Source organism: Polistes canadensis, unplaced genomic scaffold (assembly GCF_001313835.1).
Source record: "Polistes canadensis isolate GaletaPanama2010 unplaced genomic scaffold, ASM131383v1 scaffold_163, whole genome shotgun sequence".
NCBI lineage: Eukaryota > Metazoa > Arthropoda > Insecta > Hymenoptera > Vespidae > Polistes > Polistes canadensis.
The window spans coordinates 1-13,799 of record NW_014569710.1 but is presented as its reverse complement, the minus strand read 5'-3'; the positions used below and the strand labels follow the sequence as shown (position 1 = coordinate 13,799).

Sequence of the window (13,799 nt, the reverse complement as noted above, 5' to 3'; positions counted from 1 at the left end):
GAAGCTGCAATAATTCCATCAATTTGTATCCATCGTATCATCGAATTTCGCAGTTTTTAAACACTCCAAATATGAGTTGAATCTGTTGACAGTTTTTTTTGTATACACATTTGAAGTTATTTAATATTGAGTATAGGATACACAATTGTTTTTTAATAACCTCAGAAATACAAATCTAATTACGCACTTGTAACTCTTAACACGCAGCAAATAAAAACTAATGAAATACTTTTAATAAGATAACTGTGCGTTGAAATTGAATTGATTAAACCAAAATTACTGAAATTTAATGAACAGAATGTAAGGTATGATCATTTATTGTAACATAATAAAATGACATTATTGGAACACAAGAGTGGCTTTCATTTTGAAACAAGGTCAAATAGGACAATTGTTTTTTGCATTATTTTTTTTTTTGTTCCCCGTTCATTTCTGAGGTTTGTCCCACATATTACGAAAAACACCCTATATAATATAATATAATATATATATATAAAGTATATACGTGATCCTGCACAGAGAAAGATGATTCTAACTTAAAAATACGAAACGTATATTATCTTAAAAATAATTGGACGGCGGTTGAATGCTTTTTCTTAAGTTTTTTTTTTCGATCGATCCAATCGATCAAAATTAAATTAAAAAAACAAACCGGAACATATTCCTGCCTGTTTGCGATATTAGAATATTTTATATATATATATATTAATATATAATATTATAAATAAATATTATAAAATATTATATATAATATATATTATATAATATTCATTAATATACATAATATTATATATATATAAAATTTGAAATATTATAAATTAATATATATAAACATAAAAAAAAAAAGAAAAAAATATCTTCAAGAAGAAACCTTACAGAAAATATCTTTACATATAAGACAGTAGAAATGCTGTGTTACGGATAATGGCGAAAAATAATCTCGTTTATGAACTTAAAAAAGAATTAACATCAATTCTACGATTGTACTTCCTACAAAAACGGCATGAGACGTTCGAATTTGGATCAAATAAGAAATTATGTCGATTATTTTTTTCCTGACACGGAACTGATTAGAATACTTAATGTATTGTTTTTTTTTTGTATTATATAATTATTTAATGGGAATATTTAATATTATACCTAATCACTTATGATATAGCAACATACTTGTACGTGCATCCTTTTAGCGCTATAATGTTTAATACGTTGCCGATCATAAGAGACATAAGATGTTTGAATTAATAGGTGACTATTAAATATTGTCTATTTTTAGGCGCTAATACTTAATATTCGCATAAATAATTATAACGTATTAATAAAATCGATGAATAATAATCTTTGGTATTAACCCATTTAGGCCTACCATATAACGGTATAATCTGTTTAAACAAATTTATATTAATTTATTTTACCGCTATAGAGGGTGTCCCAAAAGTTATAAAACTGTAAAATTCGAAATCATTTTTGACAGATATTTGGAACTCAAACATCATGGCACCATATACTTTTTATTATCAACATTTTAATTAATAAATCGTATCTTCAAATAATATAAAATTCTATTTTTATTAACCAATAATTATTTTTTTCTAAATAGATTCATCACAACTCCAGAAACATCCTCTGTACGAAACACATGATTCTCGGAAAAATCCCCATAAATTTAATATTTATCTAGTGTTTGTTCTAATCGATTTTAAATATTTTTAATTATATTAATAACACAATTTTAGGATTCGTGAAAAAATTGAACCACTAGACTAATTTGGAACTGGGACGATTTGAACCCAGAAATCTTTCACTTTCGGGGCAACAGCTTTATCCATTGAGCTATCCAGGCCCCGTAGTCAACTTTCTCACGAATCATATTTAAGTATTTGGCATGGATGTGCTTGATTCCACAAAAATGTCATAAAATTCATGAATCAATTAATTTACAGGTCTAAATGGGTTAATAAAAGAAAATAATCGTAAATATTCGTCTGATATGAAAAAAAATTGATTGGAATAAATAAATAAAAAAAAATGTCATTCTGCAATTTCTGGCTTCACGTGTCGATTATAATCAAACGTTCGAATGTTATCGTAAACGTCTTAGCTCGATTTTTTCCTAAATGGCCTATTCAAATTCACGATTTATAATCGCAATTTATCGGCAGTAATTGTTTAGTTCTTTCTCACACTCGTAAACGTTTAATCCGAGACTCGTGAGAGATTTTGTTCACAAAGACGTAAACTTTGTTTACATCTGTTGTTGATAGTTTTTCAATTAATAGATCCAATTGACTGGTACCCACTGGTGTTCAGTAGCCAATGCGTCTAACGCTGCAACAACTTGTCTGAAGGTTTGATCAAAATCTTCGTTGACGATCACGAGATCGATATATTTTTCATAGGCCCTTTGTAAAGCTGCTGATTCTTCCAATGTCGATTTTAAATCGTCTTCCTGTGGTAAAGAAATATATTTTTAATTTTTTTTTGTGTTTTGTTTTATTTTTCTCTTTTCTTTCTTTTTTCTTTCGTTATATTTTATATATTGCAACGACGTGTGTATCAAAAAAAAAGAATAATAGTATTTTCAAAAATATGTACAAGCAAATAGAATTAATAAATGATAAGACAAAAAAAAATAAAGATGATGCGTCATGCAACACAAACCTCATATAAAGATGCAAGGGATTCTAGTGTTCTGGCCCTCCTCGAGCTGTACCTTATCGAACTCTGCCGGTCAAACTATCAAGCGAAGAACATCAAATACATTTAAAAAAAGGGATCAAATCATATTGGGATGATCAAGCTTAACGAATACTTGCTAAAATAATTTTTTTTCCTTTTCTGTTTTTTTTTGTTTTAATAAAATATAAAATTAACGATTCATGTAGAAAATATTTCAGTATTCAAATGATTGCTAATAATAATAAAATATTGCTAAAGAAATGCAAATATTTCTATCAATAAAATACTGTTCAATACTTGGCGAGAATTTTGCTTTCATAATTGTTCAGATAATTCTAATATGCAAATAAAATACGCTAATGGAATCAATATAATTATCTTTGATTTTTAAATTAATTTTATAAAACACTTGGATGATATTATTTTCAATGTTCAAAGGTAAACGCGTTGATAGAATTTGCATGCAAGAAAAATGAAACATCATTGAATGTGTATCATGCATTTATACAGGGTGTCTCGGGATTTATTGGCAAAGCTGCGAGAACATATTCTATAAGTGGAAATAACAAAAAACAATGTTATTCGAAGTTTGGTTAGAGATGTTTTATTACAAAATTATAATGAAGTTCTAATCGTACTTCAAAAAAATATTTTTTTAATATTTCCACTTGTAGAATATGCTCTCGCAGTTTGATCGGAAAGTTTTGGGACATCCTGTATATAATTAATATTTATATAATTATTCATGTATACGCAGCAATGAAATATTTTACAAACACGTTTATTTTAAATAAAAAATCACGATTTTCATTTAGCAACATTTATCAAATCTAATGTTTATTATTTACAAGGATAAACTACGATACTACGACAACGATAAAACAAAAAAAAATTAAAAATAATTAATTAAATAATTTGAACTATAAAATACTGCTTTTTAATTAATAAAATCTCGAGTTACTTTGAATTATAGATACTTATGTAAATGAAAAATATTGTTTGATTTGTATAAATACCGTCAAATTTCTACTGCTAGCTCCTGTAGACCTTCCAAGATCATACAAACTCTTTAATTGTTCCATTCCCGGTGCTGCTATGAAGATAACATAAGGCATAAATTCTGTACTATTATGAAGTATCTTCAATGCAGCTGGACTACAATCTAGGACACACATCTTTCCTGCTCTTATTAATTCTCTAACGGAGTCTAATTTTGTTCCGTATAAATGACCACCATGTTCACCGTATTCCAAATACCGATGTTCTCTGATATCTTGTTCCATACTTTCTCTATCGGTAAACCAATAACTTTTTCCATCTTCCTCGAGAACTCTGGGAGGACGAGATGTGTCTGAGAAAATAAAAATAAATATATAATAATTAATATTTGTTATTTTTTAATTATTATTAGATAATCCTATATAAAACGTACTTGATATAATTTGGAAAATATTTTAATAATACAGTTGAGAATTTTAATAATACAGTTGAGAATTTTTATTGTTTTCAATATGTTTGTAAATTTCTAATAGAACCCAAAAACAAAAATATACAAGGTGTTCAAGAAGGTTTTTGTTAAACTTAAAAATTGATAATATAATAAATATAAAAAATTTTCAATAAAACAGATCTGTAAATATTATTTTCTCGTATAACTGATGGATAACGAATTAACGTACGTATATAGTAATTCAATTAGTTGTTAATCGCGTCCAAAAATAAAATTATTAATCAAAGTGTCACAGGGACGTTAGAAAGGTTAAAAATGTTTAGAACGTTATTTCGATCTTATTGAATAGTAATTTTGATCGATTCATCCTGTATAAAAAATATGAACTAACGTTAGACAAAAATCAAATTACCGATGAATAATTCATTAAAAAATGGATATTTATTCTTACATGGTACGATCGTGCCAAATTTTTCTCGATCACTATTAATCAGCCTGTTTTTCAACGTTCGTCTACCAACACCACGTGGTCCAACCAATGCCAAAGTTTTACGCCTAAACGGTGGCATTCTAGCAACTTCCTCATAAAGAAGCAACTCAGCACTATCAAATTCACCGTTGGATTTCGACTGATACATTTTCCTTTTCTTTTTCTTCGAAATTCTAGTCCCACAGATGCTTATTTTGTGAACGAAATCTGCCTCGGGTGGTACGAATGCTTTTCTTCGTTCTTCCAATTCCAAAGATGGTACGAGACCAGCTGAACTTAGGCCTTCACCTTCGACCCTTCGTGCTTGCCACCAATTTGGATCTGCTTGATCTACTATTTGCAGGATATTACCTTTGTCGAAACGCAAGCCAATTTCTTTGCAGGGTAAAAGTGTATCTTCTGATGGATCGTAATCGAACAAGGCTCGCATATAACACTGTAAAAAGTAAATTGATTATTAAGGTATACATGTAAATTGTTTTTTCTTTTTCCGTTTAAAATTCTAACAAAATCAGTTGCAACTAAAAAGTAATGTAACTTATAAAAAAGATCCTATATCATATATTTCTTTTCAAAATTTAGTTTCCAAAAAATACCGTTTTAATTTGAGATTAATTAATTACAAATTATTATAGTTATATTGCTTGCCAATTTGAAAAATATGTAATATGTTAGCGCGGGAATCTGTAAATCTTGAAAATGATCAATTTTTTGAGTATTAATCTCAATGGCATTTCATTTTTAAAACCTTAAAGTGTATTTTAAAAGAAAAATAAAGAAAAATATTTATTTTTTTGAAATATTTACACAAATGTTATCTCTCAATTGGATGTATTTTATTACATAATTTGTTTCATTATTAATAATTGCGAGTTTCCAATAAAACTAATCATAAAAAAAAAAGAATGAAAAGAATGTATTCAGCTATATTTGTTCCAGATGATTGATCACAAGAATTTAATAATTGTAAAAATATTCTTATTACGATAACTACCTCTATAATTACGGTAGTGATCATAGTTGTGATTAGGTTTCGAGATGTTACGTAGTCGAGTAAATATAAGAACAAAACTATACATTAAAGTTATAGTCGTTGAACTGGTCAACAGAGCGGAACAAGTAAAGTCTAACAATGCTTTTGATTACCGTCGACTTGAGTGGTCTACTGCCATCATTGGCAATTCCAGGGGCCAATTTTAAAAAGAGATTTTCTTTAGCCTCCTGTATGGCCTGTTGCAATTCATCGGGATTGTGAACAGTCTTTCCATTTACTTCCAGGATCACCTCGCCTGTTCTTAACAGTCTTTGTCTTGCTGCTGTGCTACCACCAAGGATTCTGGCGATTATCAAGTTACCAGATTCGTCTACTTGCACTGTTAAACCCTGAAAAAAAATAAGAATAAGAAAAAGAATGAAAATGACACATCGAGTAATTCTAAAATGAATGAATAATAAGTATATATATAATTTTAAAATAATAATGAAATTTATTTATCAAACCAGACCCATAAAAGAAAAAGAATGAAAATGAAATTTCGAGTAATTCTAAAATGTACGAATAATAAGTATAATTCTAAAAAATAATAATGAAATTTATTTATCAAAGTTAAAACGATATCGTTTAAAGATTCCTCGTTTCTGTTAGAATTCATTATGGAAATAAACGTTTTAAAACACGAGAATACGATAAACGAACGTTTTCATTGAAAACTGGGCAAGCGTTATGTTCATTTTAAATCGCAAACAGTAGCTCTGCCTCTGAGAAGTTGATAATACTTAATAGAAAATTCTTTTGATATTTTCACATATATCTCAAATTTTTTCTTTTCTCGATAAATCGAAATACCAGATAAAACCGGGGGATTTGAAGATTCAATTGCCACTGGCCACATGGTACTGTGAGATCGAGAGAGAATAATAAACGTTTCCAATCTTATTTATGAACTGCATGTGGCATTTCCGTCTTTCATTTCGACGAATGTAACTTAAAGAGAAAAAGAAAGAGAAAGAGAGAGAGATAGATAGATAGAGATAGATACTCGTCTGGCTGAGATTCTCAACATTTCTCTTCTCATTTTTCGTATAATAGTTTGTTTCAAGGAAAGAGGGATAATTCTTTAAACGATTGATTCCAGGCACTATTTTGAAAACACTATACGAATTCGCATTTATATACTCGTATAGAGGTACACTCAAAATTAGTATCATTTTGTGATATTGAATTTAACTTACGCTTAAATAAATAAATAATAGATTTTATTTTAAATTATCGTTTTATTCTTGGATTAATTTGTGCTGATACGTTACAATGTTCCATATTGGATGTTATTTTATAACAAAACAAAAAAATACTCTACATAAATAAACATTAAAATATTTTAATTCACATCACTTCAAAAAATCACTTAATAAATTGTTCAATAAAAAAATGGTGTAAGAATATATAAAAATTTGTCGTTTAAAATACGATCATTTAAAATTTGTGAATCTTTAATAACATTCTTCATATTTAATATTAATTTAGATTGCTATAACACAATTCCTAAACATATATTTTTCTATACTTTTAAGTGAACCAAAAGTTCGTGCGTTTATTGTGTTATAAATTGTCTTATAAACTGCATAATTAATTGTTTTTGTAAAATTTATTTTGAAAATGTTAAATAAAAAAATATGCACGAACTTTTGATTCATCCTAAAAAAAATCATGAAATATAATTAGAATTATTTACCAATGGTTCGTCGGGTTGTCTAGTGAGTCCAACGACTCTAATAACTTCCGTTCTCTCGTCGGAAGGCATAACTAAAGGTTGAATCGTTTCTGAGATCGATGAAGCTTCTCTACGTTCCACAACAGCGTCGTGAGTTTCTAAGAGTGCCTTTAAGTGGGAGTTTCTCAACAGAACGACCAATTCACGAGCGTATTCGTTTCTGTAGAATTGAAGATCGTGGCAAACCTCGTCAACGATGTCACAAACAGAAGAGCATACCGGTTCCACAGGGACCGGTGCGTCCTCGAGACGTTCCTGGACCTGAAAGTTAGTCAGAAGTCACACCGGGATCCATTGAAAACAGGTTTTCACAACCTTCGTACCTTTTACTACAGTTTTAGTTAAGGAGACAAAAGAGAATCTTAGTTTTACCGAAGAACTCTCGATATCGATTATGTTCTAAGTATACACAACCCTTTTTGACTAATACATATTTGTTTTATTTTCTCATACGTTGATAATATTATAAATAAAACATCGTAATATTTTTTATGGATATTCGTTCGTAAATTTCTTTATTTTATTTTTTTTTTAATTTTTATTTAGTTGATATTAATATACATTAATTTAGTTAATTAAGAGATAAATTATATTACTTTGAATAACTTTTTATGAAAAAGATATGTAAGGAATACAAAATATATAAATAAATAAATAAATAATTTATCTTTCATTTTTTTTATATTAATGATTCTTGAACTGAAATTTTGACTAAATAATATTTCTAAATTTTTAGTGTATCGCAATAATATATACTTATTTATATTAATATAAAAGTTTTTATATATCTATCAAAATTTATCTTTAAATATTGATATCGATTATACTTGAACAACGAATGTTTTAATTATCGATAAAGCAACTTGAACTGTTCAAATTTTTAAATTTTTAGTAGCTTAAATCACCTAATAAAAATTATATCATTTCTATAAAAATTAATTCATTAATAATTACGCACATTGATTATGCTTAAATAATTAAACATTCTTAGTTCTGTAATACCTTTACAATGATAAAAAATATAAAATCATTTTTATTGTTAATTTAATTTTCATTAATCAATCATAAATTATTGTGATAGTATTTATTTAAAAAATTCTTCAATGATTTGACGATATACTAAATTATTTTAAGTTGCCAGAATAGATTTTGATTTAAACTAATCTTCCAATACTAGAAGAAGAATCCGTGAGCAGCTCGTCTAGTCACTCTTACCAGTTGTGAAAGTTAGAACGGGTTTCTGTATTAAAGTCATTATATTTATGGTATGGTGAGATATCGTGGTTATAGTTTGCTATTGTATTTCCATGAGAATAGGAGAAGTCTAGTTAATGATCATAGCACACCTGTATCAACGAAATTTTTCTCTAATGATCTTATATTGTAGATAAAATGGCCTTTAGATTAAAGTCATTTACTAGTTTATCTCAAAAATGCTGATAATATAAATATATTTTTAACTTAACGTTGAGCTGATTATGAAACCAAAATTCCCAATTTATGGTAACTTTTTATAAAACGAAAAAATTAAATAAATCAATGAATAAATAAAAGAAGAAACATTATTGATTTTAATTTTGTAATACGTAAAAGGTATAAATAAATAAGTAAACAAACATAAGAAACATGAATGATTGTTATTTTGTAATGCGTAAAAAAAATAAATAGAGTGAACAAACAAAAGAAACATTAATGATTTTAACTTTGTAATGGATAAAGAAAGGGATTAATGACTTTAAAATTGTTGAGAGAAAGAACGTGTCAAATAAAAACAAGGAAGATGATGTCAATGAAGATTAATTGCATTAGAACCATTACACGTTAGAGTCAATGCTTATGGTCAGACCCCTATTCGTGTGTAGAGTTGATACGAAATCACAATATATAATTACGAAGTAATTACGAAAGTAGGTCATTCTCATTGCCTCAAAGCCACTTTCAAGAAGTAGTTCACCGAGAACAATGCTTTATCGATAATTAAAACTTCTTAACTAATGAATTAATCTCACCCGGTTTTGATTTAAATTTTAAATATTATACGACAATTTGAAATTAATCGGACGACCAGATTTACCAAATATATATCGTTTTTAATTAAAAAGTTATTGAATGTATATTCATTGAAAATTTATTTCTGGCTTGTATAAACGAATAATAATTTTCACAAATTTTACGGGATTTCGATTTTAAGAGAAAATTTATAAATGATTCGTCGATTAATAAATTTATATTTTCGATTAATATCTTTAAATATACGTAGATATAATTTGTTCATGTAATCGTTAACAAATTTCCAACAAATTTAATAGCACATAAGCATTGTTATAATATTTATATTAAATTTTATTACGATTCTTATTCTATTAGTTTATCAGAAAGTTTGTAACGAATAATACTTTTTTAATATAAAAAGTGTCTCTGTTTTTTGTTCTTTTGTAAAACTGTATCAGTAAATTCAAGAAATAAAAATAATAAAAATAAGAAAGAAAACAAATATTATATACGAACATGGGTTCTTCATTGCTTAGTTAAAAAATACGTAATGGTAATGGACTAGTGTTTGAAATTTACTTGAATATGCAACAATAACATATTCGGATCTCACTTTTTATCTGAAAGATTAACTGCAGAATCTTTTTTATAAATTTACATTCAAAATGAATTGTGGTCAGAATTGTTAAGAGATATTCCATAATTATTTTGTCAACATCTATGAATCCAATTAGATGATTGTCCAATAAATTATGAGATACTAGTATGACAATGATTAAATGACCATTATTTTATGACCATTAAGAGGACAAATTTATTGGTTCCATAAGATTACAATGAATTTTTATTAGTGAAAAATAGTGAAAGTATAAAAGTTTATCAAATATAAATTAATATACGTTAGAAATGAATGCTACGAATTCGTGACGCATTTCCTACAATTAAGGAAAATGAGGAAGAAATTAGTAATGCAATAAATTGTATCTTCAGCAGATGCTAGTGTTGCATTCATAATGATGAAAAACGTTTTAGAATGGCATTATAATTTGAATTGACAATTTATTCTTTTGTTGTATCGAACAAAAAAGTAGTCCTTTGTTATTACTTATTTTTGTTATAACTTTTTAATATAGGATTTATAAGTATTAAATATATAAATAAAGGTAATAACATTATGTTAAATGTTTTTTCTTATCGTTAATAATAAATTATACTGGTAAAATTTTGCGGAAAATAACTTTAATAAAAATATTAATCAGCACAAACTTTCCGAGTAACCTAACATACTAAAAATCATAAAAAAATTGTATCATATGTAAATATTATACTAATAAAAACAAAAAAAAAACAGAAAAATAGGTAAATTTGCAGTAAAATTTGTTGAAGATGTTAATTTGATAAAAGTTACTTGTTTAACCTACAAACCTAACCCAATACAGGAACAATTTAAAAACATACGTCAGCTATACCTTGCACAACAGATTTTGCGAATATAAACGTATACTCGGAGATGCACGATGACGATGACTCACCATTGCATTGAATCACGTTTATTCGCAATACACACGTATACGTGCATATTCTTATACTTACATATTATGAATGTGTTTAATCGGATAAACGTTGCTGTCATTTTTAATAATTACATTTTATATGTACTATTTTTAAATTATATATATTCCACCAACACAAGGTTTTATTATTCCTCAGATATTTATCGTTTGATTTTTCATTTTAGAAAAGATAAACCATGTCAAAAGATTTCGAAATCGGTAAATAGATATTAGTGATCGTTTATTGGATGTGTTCGGCTAACACGAGTTTCGACGTTTGAGTTTCGACATAAATCAAATTGCGGTACACGAAATTCATCGGCACGATTTATTCGTGGTTGCAAAATAAACGTTAATGTCGTTTCAACGCTTTGTCGAGTGATCGAGGTAAACCAAAAGCGCCGAATATGTGAAGGAACGACATACGAGACATATGCGAAACATATGTTTGCTAGATTCGCTAATTTTAACAACATCGATTTTATCATCCGATTTTGATTAATTCCAGATTCGTCATAACCTTTTCCTAAATAACTATTATGGTAAGATTACTTATTTTGTTAAATTCATGATGAATTTATTCAATTCTTACCATATTAATTTATCAACAACATTAACATAATAACAAAATTATTATAACTTTAATATTATTATATTTGTTAAAATACAAATTTAATAAATTATTTTCGATATAAGAAAGTTTCGAATTTAAATATATAAATTTATTTTTGTATTAAATCAAACGACTACCGTGTCCTAATACTTTATTATAAATAATCATAACGGTAAGATTTTACTTTTTCTTTTCTTTTTACAATTTCTAACATTCCAATGTTTCAATTAATTTATTACATTCTTAACATATTTAATATATCCTCAGATTTTAAGTAACAATTTTAATTTTGTATAAAAAAAGAAAATTCTATTAATGATAAAACAATTGATTAGGATTCCTAATGTTTCTATAATTCGTATAAATTCGTGTTAAAATATGTGATAACTAAATAAGTTACTATTCAATCAAACTTGAAATGTCTTCCTCTATCCTTGCGTTTATTCTCGTACATAGTACCTTTCACCAACCTTCTTCTTTGATCATTCTGGAATCATTTGAAAATCCTCCTACGCGATATCAAACGTTGAACCTAACACGTTTGAACATTTTAACTAAACATTGTACACGACATAATGCATATACATAATATCACGTGTTTCATTGATTCATAAACTTTCCACTCGCGCGGTTGTTCATTTCATCATAATCCACTCGACGCCACTTTCATGTTACTTTTAGTTCACCAGCCATTACTGCTACATTCGTAGCCACGAAAATGATTTCCACACAAAAAAAAAAATAAAACAAAAGATAACAAACGTAAATAAATAATTACGTAAATAACGTCTACTATAATTAATGAATAATTAACCAACAAATAAAAATTATCTTACGACTTATAACGTGTTTACAATATTCCTCTTGTTTATTTCACGTAGATGAGATTTATCGTTAAAAATCATTTTAATCAATGCTAACTCTAAGATGACGCGTTCTCACCTGAGACAAATGATTTTTAACGTTGTCGTCGATGTCCTGGAAGAAGATGCTTCTTTCAAAGAAAGATGTTTAAAGGCTTGAGTTGAACCTGGACGAGAGTAGTTGTTGGTTGAAACGAGTCAGTGGCCTCGATGAATAGAAACGTACAACGTTGATATTGATCGCGGTCGTTTTTGTAGAGGGCGAGAAAAACGTCACGATAACGAATATGTATATATATATATATGTAAATGTTAGGGTAGCGGGTGACGGGCGGGCGGGGGGAGGGCGTACTCTACTAGAACTTTAGCTTCCTATTATATTGTGTTTCATATTTAATTTTCTATGAAAAGGAATAAAAAAAAAAAGACGAAAAAACCCAAAAGGAGAAAAATGTAAAAGAATAAAGAAACAAAAGATAACGTGTTGTAAACTAGGTGTACGCTGAGGTAGCGGCGTCTGAAAACTGCCGCGCCTACTACTGACGTTTTTCCCCTCCGCGTAGGCAGCCCGTTCAGTTCGTTCAGTCCGTTCGACTTTCTGAAACAGGTGGGGGCCCTTCTTCTTCTCCTGCTTTGCCACGACTCTCTGGCATGCGACGCACCGCTACGTTCTACGTTCAAGTACGACATGGATAACAGGGACGTATCAATTATATATACTCCCATGCCGTCAGAATTGTCAAGTTTTTTATCATATATGGATAATAAAGGATTGACATTCATTTTTCTATTGGTTTAATCAACAAATTTTGTAACAATTTTATAATGAAAATTTGAAGACAGAACTTTTATATTTATTAATTAACACGAATTTTTTAGGCTACCTCAAACAATGTTATAAGAGTTATATTATAAAGGTTTTTTAATAAGTAATTAACAATTAAAGAATATTGTGGAATGTCTGTTTGTTTTTTATTTTTATTAACGTAACACATGTTTTGATACGTTCTATGTTTAAATACAACATGGATAAAAAGCATGTATCAATTCTACATACTTCCATGCCGTGAGAATTGTCAAGTTTTTTATATTGATAATAAAGAATTGACATTCATTTTTCTATTAGTTTAATCAACAAACTTTGCAACAATTTTATAAGGAAAATTTGAAAACAGAACTTTTATATTTATTAATTAACAAGAACTTTTTAGGCTACCTTAAACAATGTTATAAGATTTATATAATGGTTTTTTAATAAATAATTAATAATTAAAGAATATTGTGGAATGTCTGTTTGTTTTTTATTTTTATTAACGAAACACTGATGTTTTGATACGTTCTATGTTTAAATACGACATGGAGAACATGCATGTATCAATTCTACGTATTCC

At 27.7% G+C, this 13,799-nt stretch overlaps 1 protein-coding gene across 2 annotated transcripts; it reads right to left on the bottom strand.

Moving 5' to 3' along the window:
- Positions 1–881: 881 nt before the first annotated feature.
- LOC106789072 (MAGUK p55 subfamily member 2) lies at positions 882–13,053 on the bottom strand. Of its 2 annotated transcripts, XM_014752907.1 has the most exons (7): positions 12,488–13,053; positions 7,349–7,648; positions 5,763–5,999; positions 4,578–5,052; positions 3,693–4,027; positions 2,659–2,733; positions 882–2,446 (listed from the first exon to the last, which is right to left on the bottom strand). In XM_014752907.1, exons 2-7 carry the CDS (start codon positions 7,415–7,417, stop codon positions 2,270–2,272), a joined length of 1,368 nt encoding a protein of 455 aa, XP_014608393.1. In that variant the 5' UTR covers positions 7,418–7,648; positions 12,488–13,053; the 3' UTR covers positions 882–2,269. The 2 variants fall into 2 exon arrangements, with proteins under 2 accessions (XP_014608393.1, XP_014608394.1); XM_014752908.1 differs by lacking the exon at positions 2,659–2,733 and having other exon boundaries at positions 12,488–13,050.
- Between the last annotated feature and the right edge of the window lie 746 nt (positions 13,054–13,799).

What these genes read in the sequence shown, in the direction of transcription:
- LOC106789072 (XM_014752907.1), bottom strand. Translation starts at nt 7,417, where the DNA reads ATGCCTTCCGACGAGAGAACGGAAGTTATTAGAGTCGTTGGACTCACT. An exon ending in ATTTGGCACGATCGTACCAT is followed by an intron (nt 4,028 to 4,577) that starts GTAAGAATAAAT and finishes TTATTTTCTCAG; the next exon opens with ACACATCTCGTCCTCCCAGA. An exon ending in CCCTTGCATCTTTATATGAG is followed by an intron (nt 2,447 to 2,658) that starts GTTTGTGTTGCA and finishes TCTTTACCACAG; the next exon opens with GAAGACGATTTAAAATCGAC.